Source organism: Ruditapes philippinarum, unplaced genomic scaffold (assembly GCF_026571515.1).
Source record: "Ruditapes philippinarum isolate M1 unplaced genomic scaffold, ASM2657151v2 ctg4765_1_1_1_1, whole genome shotgun sequence".
NCBI lineage: Eukaryota > Metazoa > Mollusca > Bivalvia > Venerida > Veneridae > Ruditapes > Ruditapes philippinarum.
The window spans coordinates 5,422-23,283 of record NW_026858755.1 but is presented as its reverse complement, the minus strand read 5'-3'; the positions used below and the strand labels follow the sequence as shown (position 1 = coordinate 23,283).

General features: G+C 31.7%; 1 protein-coding gene across 1 annotated transcript in view; it reads left to right on the top strand.

The window, feature by feature from the left end:
* The window catches only part of LOC132754131 (papilin-like), a 31,232-nt gene extending 15,188 nt beyond the window's left edge, over positions 1-16,044 (top strand). The window contains exons 9-20 of the mRNA XM_060744725.1: positions 866-1,123; positions 1,649-1,816; positions 2,162-2,350; positions 3,885-3,941; positions 4,987-5,148; positions 7,940-8,095; positions 8,492-8,647; positions 10,232-10,540; positions 11,156-11,299; positions 11,444-11,623; positions 14,234-14,350; positions 15,935-16,044. Of these exons, the coding sequence (XP_060600708.1) occupies positions 866-1,123; positions 1,649-1,816; positions 2,162-2,350; positions 3,885-3,941; positions 4,987-5,148; positions 7,940-8,095; positions 8,492-8,647; positions 10,232-10,540; positions 11,156-11,299; positions 11,444-11,623; positions 14,234-14,350; positions 15,935-16,044 (2,006 nt within the window). The remainder of the gene's footprint in view (positions 1-865; positions 1,124-1,648; positions 1,817-2,161; positions 2,351-3,884; positions 3,942-4,986; positions 5,149-7,939; positions 8,096-8,491; positions 8,648-10,231; positions 10,541-11,155; positions 11,300-11,443; positions 11,624-14,233; positions 14,351-15,934) is intronic.
* Positions 16,045-17,862: the final 1,818 nt, after the last annotated feature.

The following is a 17,862-nucleotide window of genomic DNA, read 5'->3' as shown; positions in this document are numbered from 1 at the left end:
TTTCACAGCAGTTTGAACTTGTAACAGGAGGCTTTTCAATGAAAACGGCCATTTTTCACAATATGCTCATGAGGGAAAGGGTTAACTAAAAAAATTAAAAATGTTACAAAACAACAATTTTTCACCAAAATTAAGTGAAAGCCCACATGTTAACATGGAAAAACTAGATTTTGGGTAATTTCGAAGTTTTTCATTATATTTTGTTAACTCTTTACCGCATATGTACGCGAAACAACGCACTTTCGACCCCCCCCCCCCCGCCCCGTTTTAGGCCTCAAATAGTGAAAAAATGTCCTTTTTCGGCCACAAACCCTCGTTGCCATGGTAACAGGAAATTTAAGACGGAGCATGTCGTTACAAAGGCAATGGTCCAGTCAACATTTGTGCCGAGTTTGATTAGTATTGAAGCATTTTTCATAGTTTCATATAGCAGTTTGAACATGTAACAGGAGGCTTTTCAATGAAAACGGCCATTTTTCACAATATGCTCATGAGGGAAAGGGTTAACCTACATAAGTTGTGTGCTAGTTCCTCAAAATAATAGGTGATGAAGTTTGATAATTTGTAATTCTTTTTTAATTTGGATAATTACTGCTACATCTGTTTCTTTTTTAAACAATTCTTTACCAGTAGTTATTAGTTTTTTTATGTTTACATTGATAACGTGTTTTCAGTAAATGGTTAATATTGTTTCAATCCGGCATGCTTTACTTTGTATGTTCTGTATTAATAATTTTCAATTTCTCAACATTTTTGTCATAGAAGATATTGATAAAGTGAAGCAAAGGTAGGAAAATAATTAATAAAATTTAAATATTTTAGTTTCTAAAAAATGTTTCGAGTTCTGTTTTGTGTTCTTCTGTAGAAATCTGCAAGTTACAAGCAGACGTTGGACCATGTAAACAGTATATCAAGAAATGGCATTATAACAGGTTTAGTCAAGACTGTGAAGAGTTCACGTATGGAGGTTGTCTTGGTAACCATAACATCTTTGAGAGCAAGGACCAATGTAAGATGTACTGTGACACATCTAGATGGTATAATCGTGAACGTGTCACCACTGAGAGACCAGATGAAACAATTGAAGAATCAAGCGGAGAAATACCTGTTGCAACTGGTGTTGGTAGGTATTTTCACGTGAAAAATACTTGACTCGACTTTCAACGGTTCAAATCTTGTTCAAACTTGTATCATACCATTGAGTTGCCATAGAGAAACTTGCTAGAAGATCTTTTGTTCTACCCATATTTCTGCTTTTGGGTCTACTTTACAAGTAAAGGCTGAAGAATTTCATGGCGTTGTAACCGTACACAAAACACAACAACAAAAGTAGTTATTGTTATTGGCAATTTATCATTACAGTATAAAAAACTGTCATAAATTATGCATAGCTTAATATTTTAAATATTTGTTCATTTGTATGCCACTAACACTTGTGTTTGGGGAAGTGGGGCATATAGATTTGCATTAATTTGTCGGTCACACTGTCTAACATAGAATGACAAAACAGTGGGATATGAGGCATTTCAGTTCTATCGACTCATTCCTAATTGTCAAGGCATTGTTATGTTAATTTTGGAAATTTAATATCATAAATGAAATACACGATATACCCGTAGCATATTTAAGAAAGTGTTTGTTTGATCAGATGTGTGTCATATGGAGAGTCATACTGGACGGTGCCGTGCATATATCAGAGCTTGGTACTATGACTACCTGAACGGAGAATGTAAACAGTTTATTTACGGAGGTTGTGATACTAATGGAAACAAGTTCGATACCCAGGAGGCTTGTGAAGCCAGATGCAGCCCTAGACGTATGTATTGGATTTAACTTAGTACAGTGTTTCCAAAATTTTATGATCGATTCTTGAAAAAGATAGAACATAGTATGTTTCTGGTATTTAACACACATAAATGTTGTACGTAAACAGAATAAGATGTTCTTGAACAAAATGTTAAGCTGCTGTTTTAAGTAGGGTTTTTTACCATTAAGCTATGATTTTGAGCATGCACCCTTCCCTCTGAAGGAAATATACTAACTTATCTCTTTCATTCAAGTATTTTGGAAGTTTTTTCTTTTGTTTTGTTTTTCAAAATTCAAACAATAATTTTTGCAGCAAATATATAGCTTTATACACTTAAATATGTGATATTTTCAGAGATATGTCTGCAACCAAAGCAGGTTGGTAACTGTATGTCATCCATGAGGAGGTTCTACTTTGACTACAGCGCCCAAGAGTGTAGGGAGTTTGTGTACGGAGGTTGCGATGGTAACGCTAACAGTTTCGAGACCAAAGAGGCCTGCGAGAGACGTTGTGATTCTCTAATAACAGATAGAAATATTCCAGGTAAATATGGAAGAAAACTATATAATATTTAGAATGGAATTTGTTGATACTTGTTTGATGGTAAATGTTACAAAAAAACTTTGTCTATTACATTTACTTTTAATGTCACAAAATACTAGAATTATTATATAATAACACAACATGGATGTTTTACACTGAAATTTCAATAACATTGTTATCTATGGTTGAATGTCATAAATGTCACAAATTAATATTGTTGGTCAAAAAAATAACATTGTTAACTAATAATGAATGTCACAAATATAAAATTACATTGTTGGTCACAAAATACCATTGTTGGTTATGGTGAAATGTCATTTAATGTCAAAAGACATGTCATTGCAAAATGAAAAAAAAGCTAGCTTTACAGCAAAATGTCAGTAAATGTCACAAATTGCACATGTACTTGGTATGTATGTCACAGATCAGGTTTGCAATTTTGCAATCCAAGCTCATCAAATGTGACACAATAAGAATTTTATCTAAAAATTTCAAACTCTACAAACTTGTAGGACTTAATGTTTGGACTCAAAAATTGTAGTGAAGTGAATTTTGATTTCTTATTGCAGATACTATTATGATTGTGAAATTCTGTTTCAGCCAAAACTTTGACATTTACTTAGGACTTTTATTATATTGTTATTTTTTACTCAACTTTGTTACAAAATATTTAGAGATTAAAGAATGTGGCGGGTTATACACCATCTTTGAGATCTTCCTATATACCGTAAAATTCCTATTAAACGCCTTTGGAGGCTAAACATTTTCCAAAAGGAGGGCTATTATTACAACACAGTTTTTCCTAAATCCAAAAATCATTGTAAAAACATTTAGTGTTAGCAAGAGTTGGTAATAACATTAAAAAGTGTTAAGATTTTAAAGTTCATACTATAAAATAAAATGTATTTTATGAATGATTTGAATGAAATTATGGATTTACTCATGAGTTCAGCACTAATTATTAGATTGTTTTTCTTTAGTGGAGGGGCGTTTATTAGGAATTTTATGTTATTTAGATTTAGCTCTGTATATCATTAAACAACCAACAATTTGATTAATATGAATTTATAATCCTTTTTGATATTTTATTTTCTTGAGTTTTCATTGTTCAGAAATTAATTCCTGTTGATTGAACATATAGGCAAAGTTTACTACACATTTTCAATGGTAGATGGTCTTAGATTGGTGTTGGTGATTATTATAATTATAATTATAATGTCCAAGCTACTGTAACTACCCGTAATGTTAAAAAGTATGCACTATCATGAATAGCAGTATAAAAACATGTTGATTTTAAGATCTTTCTGTACAACTTTTTTTGTGAAATATTTTTTATGTAGAGGATTATTTTTTAAACAAGATATGAAATTTATGTAAGCACCACTTACTGTGTACTATGAGGATTCTCAGAAGTATTGTCAAAATTTCATATCTTAAAATCGATAAATAAATCTTATGTTTTGTCTGATGAATGTTTTTAGTATTAACTTGAAAAAAATCCGTTTTTGATTGAAATTTGAATTAACATTAAAAGCTGCAGATGAAGGTGAAATTACTACTGTTACACCAGGAAATGTAGAAGAAACAACAGGTATATTCTACAGTGAAGATATCAAAAATTATCTTCACTGCAGTGAAAAAAATAACACAAATTCTGTTCATTCATTTTTCATATGTGGCTTTATTATTTTTTTCTCTTTGCATATTTGACAAAGGTTCAATGCAAAATAATGCTTATAAAGTTGCAAATGAAGTATTTAGGGTAGTTTTGGGGCTGAGCCTTTAACATTATTAACCAATATGTGTGATTTTTAGACGTGTTTTGTGTTGGAACGTTTTGTGATGTCTTGAAATGATCTTTTTGTTTGTTGAGCTGTAAACATCCTAATATTTTATTCTGGTAGTAAACACTAATATTAAGCATCAGAGCAAAATCAAATTTGCTCTGTTATATATAGAAGGAGCATGAATTGATATGCATGAGTGAATATCCAAGTTGATAATATAATTGTCAATTATGCATGTCCTTAGATGTTATACCAAGCTCAAGAATATAGCATTTGACAATATTACAAAATATCTTATAAGTGCAGTTATTCTGAATGTTAAGGTATTTGCTGACTTTTTTTGAAATTCCTTCTTTTTTAAGTATAAGATTTTGACTTTGGCTTCATACAAGTTGCATATATAGATACTGTATTGGTTCCATTTAACGCTCCCAGGGCCTTGCATATTTTCAAAAGGGGGCTGCTAATTAGAAGTATTATAAAATGTGATTTTAAATATGTTTATTAAAGATACAATTCAATTCAATATAAAAAATCATTATTCACTGTTATGATCTGATAAATGATACAGGATTTTTTTTTAATGATTTTACATTACTGGAGTGTCAGAAACTGTTATTGATTAAATAGAAACAGTTGTATAATTTGGATTGCTCTTTGATTATATAGATTAAAAATCTATAAGGTAAGGTTTTTCGCTAATTAGAGAGGGGGTTTTAAATGGAAACAATACAGTATTCATGAAAATAGCAAACAAATTATTTTTGGGCTTGATATGAGTGATATGGTCTTGTCCTTTTATATTTTGTCCAAAATATAGAACATTATACATTACCATGTTCATGACAGTTTATAACAAAAGAGGCACATGTCCGTCTTTCCGAGGTCTAAGCCGAGATGGTCGCTGTATAGAACAGTGCCGTTCTGACAGAGATTGTCGGGGCAGAAAAAAATGCTGTCTAGTTGCATGTAGCCGTGTATGTGTAGAACCTAGAGTACAGGAGTACACACGTAAGGACTTGATATGATATCAATATGTATACAAGAAAAGCATTGATGCAAAGCATCAAAGGGCGTCCAAGCAAAAAATGCAGAAAGTGAAGATGAACTAGTAGACATAGGATGACAAGATATTCTTATAAACTTTTCAATGGTTAATTGGTTTTTACCAGAATGAACGGACGAAAGACATTGTTCATTATGAACTTTGATTGGCATGATAGAGATTAGAATATTTCTTGTTATTTCTTTATGATCGTGATTATTAATAGCAACGGATATACATGTATACAATCATTTATAATCCATATGTGTAACGCATGATCAACACCATACTTGTGGAATTGTCACTTATTATGTTATCGCTATTAGCGAAGACCGACTCTTAAGGTATCTGTTCACACTTAGTAAAAATATGACACTGGTTATATTACCATTTTGATCATGTTGAGCATAAGTGTTTATTATACAATAATTGTAATATCTATTTTAATATAAAGAATACAGATTTTATGAATATTTTTTTCCTCTCTTTTTTGTGTTTTATGTGCTATTTTAATACTGACTTTTTTACGTTTACTACTCTTTTTTTAATTAAAATTGTAAAATAAATTTTAAGAATTCAATTGACCGACGATTATAAGTCAAAACTTAACTTGAAAAAGTCAGTCAATTATGGTTAATCTTTCAATATATAATATTGTTTATTCTTAAACCATGTACATGTACATTATCATTTTTTAAATTATCAATCAATTGAATAATTCATAAAATCTAATTTGTAACTTTGAATAATTCCTCGGCATCTTTACTAAACACGAATAACAAATTAAATAAAATGTTTCAAAGTTGATAGTGTCATATTTATACCATAAAAATGTACATTTTTTCTCAATCATTGTACATATTTATTGTTTTTATCTCATATAGATAAAATGAAACATGCTATTGTTGTTGTTGTTGTTGGTTTTTTCGAATTGTATGTTTATGTATAATAATAATCAATAAATTTGAGAGTTGATCTATGTTTATTAATTATTGTAACCAAACTAAGTGACAAACATTCATTTTGGAAAAAAAGCTTATTTATCTGTAAAATATTTGTTCTGTTCTGTAACGATATCAAACATCTACTCCAAAACCGGGAGAGACCGGACAATAAACGTGTGATACTATTCGCCGGTCATTAGTAAATCCCTGTCAAAATAGACCGGGAGAGACCGGGAATTACCAATAGGAGTACATCCCTCTATAAAAAGATTTTCGGAATGCTAAGGTCATCAATTCATCATTCTATTTTAACATACCATAATAACCCACTGTGTACTACAAAAATGATAAATAAAAAAAACGAAGAGATGGAAAAGGTTATTTCATTTGAAAATGTTTGAATTGCGAAATTCTCCAGTTCGCTATTCATTGTACATATCGCGACATTTCATTTTTAATTAATAATAATCAAGCATCCTCATACCGATCGGAATGATCGGCTTTTATTATGACCGACTAAAAGGCTCGAGAAGTTTGCTGTCGCCCTTTCTCATTCCATAAAGGGCGCCGCGCTTCGGCGCGGACGCCAACAAGTACTTAGCCAGATTTCTTGTAGCTATCTATCCTGATTTATCTAAAAGTGTATCTTGCATTGTAATGTATATACATTTTCCTTTTACATTCTTCTGCTGAAATGTATCATGTGATATATATCTGTCTTTCTCAGTGGCACATCTGCTATGTTCAACATATTTACATGTATATATTTCCAAGAAGTACATTTCCTGAAATATATTTTCTTACATGGGAAAAAAAGAGTTGTGAGTGGGAAATTATTATTGGCATGCGACAGTCGGGAATCTAACCACGGGTCTCTGGTTTGCCAGTTCAGTAGGCTATCCACTACACCACAGTAGTGTATATATATCTATTTATTCTTGGAAGTTCATCTCCTGATATATATCCAAGCTTTCCTATAGACTGAGGTCTTCCTCCACCAGTAAAGCTTGAAAGTCTCTATATGACCTATACTGTGACTGTGTTGGTGCAATGTAAAAATGGTTGTTTATAGTGGTGGTACATGTATATCTCAAGTTATCATTTGATTCTTGGCTAAAGTTAGTTCAGAATGTTCAGAAAATATATCAGTACAATTATTAGAGCACTACTTGTTTTAAATGTTTTTTCTGCACTTCAATAATACTTTTTTTCTGCACTGAAACAAGATTCATTTTTTATTGTAATTAAGAAATGCCATAAAATATGGATATGATTATTTTTTAACCAAGTAATTTTTTCAAAGATTTTGTGTCAAAAAATTTTTGTTTTTTGCAACAATTAAATATTTAGATTGCCAACATGTACTAGAGAACATATAGATAGTAATCTTGTCAAGTGGAGCATATGTTTGTAACATTTTTGTTACCAAATGAGCCGCTGCACGACAAAACCAACATAGTGCGTTTGCGACCAGCATGGATCCAGACCAGCCTGCGCATCCGCGCAGTCTGATCAGGATCCATGCTGTTTGCTTACCAACCCTATTACAAGTAGAGAAACTGATAGCGAACAGCATGGATCCTGATCAGACACATCACACATATAAACTGAATGACAGTTTATACCCAATCAACAGGTATAATGAAATTAAAAAAGTTGATGAACACAAAAAATAACCCATTGCAAGTAATAAACCTAGTTCAGGTGATAAACTGAGAGCAGGTGATAAATGCAGACCCTTATGATTGTATGTGATAAACAAAAAAGGCATAAAATTAATACAAGATTTATTGGTTTTCTGACATTTTCACAGGTACGGGTGCAGTAAAGTCTGGGGATTGCCCAGCAAGGACAGACAAGGAGGGTTTACTTGGTGCTTGTGCCCCAACTTGCCGAGATGATTCAAACTGTCCAGGCAACCGGAAATGTTGCTATCATGGCTGTGGTCTACGATGTGTCGACCCCGTTGGTAAGTAATTAGTTTGTTCTATTCTTCATAATTATATAGTCTATTGTGTACACTATTATATATTCTTTCCTATTCTCTTTCCATATCTTTGTCTGAAAGTAAATGATAAACAGTAAACATGTGATAAATGCAAAGTAGCTTGTACTCAACACATGTGATCAACATCAAAAACAATTTATACCCAATAGATTTGAAACCAAACAGGTATTATAAAAAAATATAAAAAAAAATGATGAACCCATTGCAACTTATAAACCCAGTTCAGGTGATAAACTGAGAGCAGTTGATAAATGTACACTCCAGTGTATATGTACACTCCAGTGTATGTGATAAACTTTAAACAAAAAAGCTTAAAATTGATACAAGATTTATTGTTTTTTTTGGACATAATTACAGGTTCAGATGTTGCAAAGTCTGTATTTTGCCCAGCAAGGACTGACAGGCAGGGTTTTCTTGGTGCTTGCGCCCCAACTTGCCGAGATGATTCAAGCTGTTCAGGCAACCAGAAATGTTGCCATCATGGTTGTGGTCTGCGATGTGTCGACCCAGTTGGTATGTAATCAGTTTGTTCTGTTCTTTAGTAGGTTGAATGAAACTTGGATCAAACAAATACCAGAGGTTGATTTCTTTGAGGTATAGATGGATGTTATTTATAATTTGAATCTAACTAAAACCAAAAATAAAACCGACCAGTGCAACCAAAAATATTGACAAGACCTTAAGTGTTTAAGAAATCTTCATTCTATAGATAAAATATAACAAGAAGTGACTTATCATTATTATTGTCCCCTCTTTTTCTAAGAAAAAAGGGGGATATAGAAATAGGCTCCGTCTGTCTGTCCATCTGTCCGTACAAACCCAGAGGTACTTGTGTGACTTGGAGAACAAAAGGTAACAGTAAATTCTCTTTGATCCTATTCATTCCCATTTTACTTGTGTGTCTTTTTTAACCCTTGTGTGACTAAAAATGGCTAAATAGATCAAAGGAAAAGTCACATAAGTACCATTTCGTAAGTACGTCCAGCCGTCCGTCCAGACGGACGTGGCACTTTCGCATCCGGTTTATAACTTTGTCATTTATCAAAAGAATTTGAAATAACATGGACCAAATGTTTGTTATAATAAGACGATGTGTCATGCGCAACAACCAGACCCCCTACCTCAAGATCTCACTTGCTCATTCAAGGTCAACATGGTCTATTTGAGGGTATATGTTGTGTCCATAACTTTCTTATCTATGAAGGGATTTTGTAAATACTTGGCACAATTGTTCACAATAATGAGACAATTTGTCATGCACAACAACCGGTCACCTACCTCCAAGGTCAAGGTCACACATGGAGGTCAAAAATTAACAGAGTATATTACAGGGTATATTTTGTGTCCAGTCCATAACTTTTTCATAGATCAAAGGATTTTAATAATACTTGGCACAATTAGTCACTATAATAAGACGATATGTCAAGTATAACACCTGCACCCCTACCTTCAAGGTCAAGGTAACAGTTAGAGGTCAAAAATTAACATATTCTTTTATAGGGTATATTTTGTGTCCCATCTAGAACTTCTTCATAGTTCAGGGGATTTTGAAAATACTTGGCACAAAAATACACAATAATAAGAAGATATGCCAAGTATAACACCTGCGCCCCTACCTCCAAGGTCAAGGTCACACTTAGTGGTCAAAATTTAACAGTCTGTTATATGGTATATTTTGTATCCTGTCCATAACTTCTTCATAGATCAAGTGATTTTGAAAATACTTGGCACAAATAGTCACAATGATATGTCAAGCGTAACACATATGTCCCTACCTCCAAGGTTAAGGTCTCACTTAAAGGTCAAAGATTTACAAAGTCTGTTATAGGGTATATTTTGTGTCCAGTCCATAACTTTTTCATAGATCAAGGGATTTTTAAAATACTTTGCATAAATAATCACAATGATAAGACAATATGTCATGCACAACACCTGCACCCCTACCTCCAAGATCAAGGTCACACTTATAGTTCAAAGCTTAACGTGATAGATTTTTAAATTCTGTGTTTCATTTTATTTCTTGTTACCTTTTAAAAGGAAAAAAAAACCAGATCTTTTTCTTGGTTTAATAATTTTATAATATTCTATTACTTACAGCTGAGGAGCCATACCAAATGAATGCACCTGAAAATGTCCAGGGGTTCACTTTATCAAGTACGACAATCATCGTCACATGGAAAGATCCTTCCTTCGGACCTGACCAGCGTATCGGAGATAATAGATACTACACTATCCGTTACTTCAGTAACGGCTCTGGACAAAACGCATATAAAAACACTACAGATTTAAGAGGGTATCTGGACGGGCTCAGACCTGACACAGAATACCATTTTGCTGTGTGTGTCAATGATCCGCCATACCTGAGTGAGTGGAGCGACATTGCTAGAAACACAACCACACAACTTGGTAAGCATGTAATTGTCAATGTGCTTATTTTCAAGGATTTTTGATTAACCATGCAATCAGAAAACTTTAAATATCAACTTCCTGAAGAGTGTTTCTAGACATTTTTACATCACAATTATTGTGTAATAATGAAATATCTATGAAAATTTTCTATGTATCTTCATTGTAAGAAGCAATTTTCTCTTACATAAATGATATGATAATATTAACATTTTACTGTGTGCTTAAATTGCTTTTGCAATAGATTTTAATTTAAAATCATTTTCTCTTGTATAAGAAATATTAATTTCATGACTAAGTGTCTACAAGGTTGACCCCTTGAACTAGACTGGTGAGAAGTTTAGGCAATAATCTCAGGAAATTCATCCAACCTACTAACTTTCATTTTCTTAATGTTCAATAAGGGAGCAGTGAGTTGAAAGATTTCTTTTCTTTCTCTCTTTGAGATGAAATACATGAACTGATTGTGAGTTTCTGATGGAAGTATTAAAATATTATACTTCATATTTAGAATAATTATCTCTTTCCATAGGTGATTTATAATACATTTTCACTTAATTCTTCAAGGTAATATAATGATTTTTTTAAGCATTACTAATGTGTTATTTGTTTCAGTTGTTGTGAAAACTGGTGAATGTCCGGTGATTGACTCGGACACGTTCGGAATCTGTCTGGAGGAATGTCAGAATGATGCTGATTGTACCGGAGTTCAGAAATGTTGTAATAATGGATGTGGACAAACCTGCGTTAACCCTCTAGGTAATTTGAAATAATCATGTACACTGTAGTAAAACATTTTAATAAGCTATATGTGTGAAATGAACATGCAGATTTTGACAAAGTAAATATTATAGATTAAAAGTCTTAAAAAAAGCAAATTCAAAACAACATGGTGCATTTCAGGGTACGATGTGTGTAGCCTACCAAAGGATCCAGGAAGTTGTTCAGACTGGGAGGTTCGTTGGTTCTTTAACACGGAGTTACAGAGATGTGATCGTTTCTGGTACGGAGGCTGTAATGAGGGAAATGGTAACAATTTCTTGAATGATAAAGGATGTCAGAGACAATGTACTGAAACACAAAGTAAGAATTATTTTTGTATCATATAGGAAAGTAAAGTAAACACATTTTATTGACTAAGTTTAAAGCAGCCTTTAGCTTTTCTTAAAGTTAAATATGTTATTTTTAGATAAACCATTGCATATAATTGTCAATTAGAAAAAAACATTAAGATGGAAAATGAAAATTGCCGTCAATAAAATATATAAACAAGATACCTCATATTTACTGGTCCGCTCTCTATATTACGTAAATAAGTAAAGCTGACGATTTGTTTCCCAGTCTTTTATTTTTAGAAACGAACATCACTGGCGTGCTTTACATAGCTCTCGGTTTCTGCTTTGAAAAAAGCTTAACAGTGATAAGATGCATTTTTCCAAGATAAAATTACTTAGATAATTACATGTAATTTGAATCAACACAGAATTGTTTTTCAACGAAAAAGAAAACAAAACTGCAGGCCGCTTTAATGTGTTTGGTTATGATTACTGGCTGATTTTTACAACTTTACTTCAGGGTTAACCATATTCTTAAAAATCATTCTGAATAACTCTAAAGTTCCAATGTGAATAATTCTATTTATCTGGGGAAACTAGAAAACATTATTTCAAGTTAATTACAATTTTATTAGTTTCTATTTTCTTTTTCACATTAATTTTTGCTAAATATGAATTATTGACATGCCCAAATTTGCATTTGGAACTTAAAGTAATTTTGATACCAGAAGTTAGATTTCAGCAACCATTAGACTGCTTCTAGATTCACTGCGGATGATCACATGACCAAAATCGTACAATGGGCTCATAAAATGGCGGTCTAAACGCTCGGTAAAGCAGAGAAATTGAGGTAAGCATACAGTTAACGTTAAATTTATATATAAAACTAGGCCGCACGGAACCCCTGTATAAAAACACGTACTTTTCTGTTATTGGTTACATTGTAGCTCTCTCTGTTTAGGCCTGAAAGTCGAAAAAGTTGTTTTGGGTGATGATTACAATGGCCGAACAGGTACTAAAATACGTTGTTTTCAGTATAAGAAACGCATTTTGAGCAAAATTATCATAACATCTTGTGCACAATTGGAAGTTTGCCCGTCAAGGACAATTTCTATCCTTTGTAAAGTTGCATAACGAAGTTGTGCATCTTTTTAAAAACGAGTACAATGGCCGAACCAAATTTAATAAGTACAATGGCCGAACGATTTTATTGCCTGTCCTATTTCGTCAAATGTATGTTATTGATGTAAATATAGCTCACATGTTGTGTTTAACGGTGTTGGAGCTGTAATAATCGGGTTTCATAATATTTGTCCCCATAAGAAATTTTGTACTTTTTTGTACCTATTTAGGAACATATATAATGCGTTCATTTCTTAACACAAAGGGTACATTGTATGTCGCTGCTTATAGCAGATAATGGGGCAATATATTTTTTCATTATTTACATATAACCATCTTTTTTGCGTTCTTTCCATCATAGACACTCAAGCCGTATATAGAAATATCAGACAGGTACTTCATGTAAAATATGCAATTTACAAACCAATGTCTTTGCAATTTGCCGAAACTTAGGAACCATGTCCCACAGCATGTATGGGGTACCTTCCCCTTGTGTACCTGCTCGTGACGACATGGGAACTGATCGTCTTCTATACGATTTGCTATAATGCTGGCAAATAAACACAGAAGAAATTTCCAATTCCTGTAAAGATATTGAGTTACTTAATATGGTGTGATGAAGTATTTAACGATAATCTAAGCACAATTTTAAAATCTAATATAAACATTACATGTATATATTCCATAGATATATGTAAACATTTAAAGGAACCACTTTTTCTGCATCTGAAATACAATAACAACAACAGCAAAAACAAAAAAAACTGACTTTATTTCCAAAATAATTGACAATTTTATGTATGTAATTGAAACATATATTTTGCTGGTGAAATAAATTCTATATAATGTACATGTTTGTATTTTATTTTTGTATTTTAAATATTTTTATGCTGATGTACACGTGTGTTATCAAAGCAAATACAATGTACTATTAAGATGAGAATTTATAGCAAGCAAACTGAATTCATTTAATTTAATACTTCTTCCTATTATTCACTTTCAAATATCATATTTGTATGATTTCAAAGACAGGAAGCGGGAAACAAGCATAATTCGTTTTGCAACTTTACAAAGGATGGAAATTGTCCTTGACGGGCAAACTTCCAATTGTGCACAAGATGTCATTGCTAATTTTGCTCAAAATGTGTTTCTTATACTGAAAACAACGTATTTTAGTACCTGTTCGGCCATTGTACTCTTCACCCAAAACAACTTTTTCGACTTTCAGGCCTAAACAGAGAGAGATACAAAGTTTTTTGTACAGGGGTTCCGTGCGGCCTAGTTTTATATATAAATTTAACGTTAACTGTATGCTTACCTCAATTTCACTGCTTTTACCGAGCGTTTAGGCCGCCATTTTATGAGCCCATTGTACGATTTTGGTCACGTGATGATCCGCAGTGAGATTTAAACTGATTGCCTCTGTACTTCTGTACTGAAAGCTTAAGCAATGTTATTTTTGCCACTAGAAATACAGTAATATAATATGAAATAATATTTAGTTTTTATTTCATAGTCACAACACCACCTCCACAGACAGACAGGCCAGCATATGATTGCAGAAGTTCAGTATATCAGTGTTGTTTAGATGGTTACACACCACGACGAGATGCACAAGGAACTAATTGTCCAGGTAACGAGTCAGTTAATATTTTAATTCTTCCAGGGCAAACAGACTTACATGTCAGCAAGGTCAGCTTGCAAATGTACAAAAAAATCAAGTAACAAATAGATATATAAATAGAATTTAAATTTTTATGCAAAAAAAATTGCAATGTCCTAGACAAATTCTGCATATGAAGTTTATAATGTTATCTCTTCCCCAAAATAATTCAATGGAACAGCCTGATCTGTTGGAATGACCAGTTGAGTAAATTACATGTAGTCATGCATAGATGGTGGGAAACTGCTGGTCAGTTGAGTTTTATCAGAGCTTTGATCTGTGTAGTGTAAAATCTCAGTGGATATACATTGTAGTATTTATTTACCTAAATAAAATCAATTATTGGGCATATTGGTTGATCAATTTTATATAGATTAAAAGGACATAATATATGAGATTATTTCATGCACTGTTTTTGTTTTGTTTTTGTTTATTTTTTTATAATTTCTTTTTATAACAAAATCATGAATTCTTAGAATTTAAAATGGCACACACACTATCTTGTCCTGTGGCTGTCCTATATTCTATGGTATATTCAAATTTAAACAGCATTCTTATTTCAATGTTGCTTTCAGATGATGTCCTAAATTCATAATTCAGTACATGTATATATACAAGCTGCTATGAAAAAACCTTTATTTATAAACTTAAGCATTTTGGAGGTGAATGTTTTCAAGTTCTACACTAAGATTATTTACAGTTGTTTTTCAGTACAAAAAGATTTGCTAAATTAGTCTGACAATATATCATTTGCCACAATAATCTAAAAAGAAGACCTATTTTTAATGTCTTAAAAAATAAACCTATTTATTCTAAAAAGTACACCTGTAATTATTGGTCAAGTATCATGCTTCAACAAAAATAATAAAGTACAGTTGGTAAAATTTCAAAATGTCTGCAAGAGTGCAAAACAAGAGTAAAATTTATAAATTTAACATTTTTAAAATGTAAAATTTCTGTTCAAAAAAAAATTTTTTAAAGTATAGTTTCCCCGGCCCCATAGGGGAAAAACCTTTCCCCTTCCCCCAAAGAAAATGTAAAAGTTGAAAAATTCCCTTGCCCAAAAGTGAAATGTTTAAGTTTTAAATTTTTGTTTCCAAAAAAAATTCCACCCGGAAGTTTTCTATTTTTCCCGCCCAGAAAAGTGAAACAAAAATTTTTCTTGCGGAGGAATGAAAAAGGGGAAATTTGCGTTTCCGCTCCTGGTCCGCCCAAAAATTCACTGTTTCCATGTAAATTTCATTTTCCCAATTTCGCCAGAACCCGTAAAAAAAATTTTCCGTACAGGTTCATTGCTGAATAATTTGGGTTTGGGTTTAAATTTTTTTTGAAATAAAAATGCCTATAGGGTTTTTTGGGGTTTAAAAGGAAACCAGTTCATTTAAAGATAAATAAATAAGACAGAAGTTTAATTATGTTGTATATTCAGTAGTGCTTTTTTTCGCAGTGGTTCTTCCAAAATTGATTACAATAAGATCTACTTTAAATATATTTTGACTTTGTATTTTAGATTTCTACTTGTTGATTAATCTCTAATCTCTTTTCTATTTTTAGTAATGCCAGATGATAAGTGTGAAGATAAAACCTCACTGATGAAATGTCGCCTGTTTGTCACGGCACGTCTGTGTGGTAATACCTTGATCTCTAAGATCTTGCTGCTCTAGTTGCAAGACGAAACCTTTAAGTGGAGAATAACTCTCAAAGACTTATGATTTACTAATTTTTGGTTTATTTTTACACAACAAAGATAAAATTATGTAATACTCCTATAAGCTGTATACCAAACTATTATTTGATTGATCAGTTAGATGTATAGTACTACTTTAGCGTTTATTGTACCATGTTTTATAGAACATGTCCGTATTATAAACGTTCATTACATAAAAAAAATGAGGCATTCTTGTTTTGTCATAAGGTTGTATTGTAGAAAATAAAGGGAAGTAAATGTGCAGCAGACAGAAAAAAATGTGCTTATTACAGAAATAAAAGCAGCAAACAAAATGTTTAGTGACTATGGACAAATTAAAACATCAACATTTGTTGTTGTTTTTTGTCTTAAGTGGAATTTAAACAATTTTCAACAGTGTTATTGCTGTTTTATTTTTTCACAGAATGTATATTTACGAACAAATCACAATTTAGTGCTACCCCAGACATTAGTGGATATCTTGTACAGAAACTATTTTAACATAGCTTTTTATTTTTTTCATTTGTTTCATTATTAACCATTTTTGAGACTTCACTTTGTTGTTTTAGAATAAAGTTAAGAATGTTTTATTTTGTTTTCAAAGGTGCTAAATACTGACCTCTTAGAACAAAGAAATAACAAACTTTTATCTTTAGGAATTTCTTGAATGTTTGTAAAACTCATGACTAAATCTGAAACCCAAAATTGATTAGAGATTAACTAATGACCTCTTAGCACTTACAAATAGAACTTAGAAACACAGGGAGTTAAAAATGATAATCATCCCTGCGGAAACATTTTAGTCAGTATTCATTGCATTCATTTTCACAACCATTCATGTTTTTTTTTCAAGTTTATATGGATTAGTGGCAAAATACATGACTTCAAATCCATGTTGGATGCAGACAAGTTACTTTTTCCCTTTAATTCCATTAAATTATATATTTCATTACGTTTAGTATGTATTTTTTTTTAATTTTTATTTTCCTCTAAAATAGTCATAATGTTTAATTTTTCTATGCATTTATTATTGTGTAATATTGTCATATACATTGTGTATATAATAATATATAGATTAGATGTTTTATACTGTTTAAAAAGTCGCCATGAACTCTGATATTGTACTGAATGTGTTGTCCATGTGCCTTTTATGTATATTTTAATACAGCGCTTTTTTATGACTTATATTAATATTGAGGGTTAATTGAGCTCCACAGAGTGATGAAAACATTTTATTAACATTTGTTCAATATTACAAGGAACAAATTGACCAAAATATAATGTCAAAAAATTAAAATAAAGCTGTAACCAAAATGGTTATTAAAGCTTTTAATGTATGCTGGAATTGTATATCCATACAACTTTTATCTAGAAAAATGTTTAAATAGACTTTTATGTCCAATATAATACCTCTGTATAAAGTGCATTGCACTTCTTTTAACACAACAAAGTTTGCCTTTATAAGGAAGTCACTTTTCTTTGAGATTATTTTGCAAAAGGCTTGAGCCATCAAAGGGAAGTAAGCGGGTATATACTATGTAACTATTGATAACCTAAATATTCAGGTTTTGGGAAATCCCTCAGAATAGCAATTTATTCAATTACATATTGACTCAGGGATTTTGTTAAATGTGGGAATTTGTCTAAAGTAAACCAGTTAGAGGCCCACTGTAAAAAAATGTTAAAAATCAATCAAAATGGGTTAAAAAATTTTTAAATTATAGAAAAGACATTAAATTACATCACTGTATTGAAGCTTTCTATAAAAAGCATCATTTCTTTTTGCTACAAATGC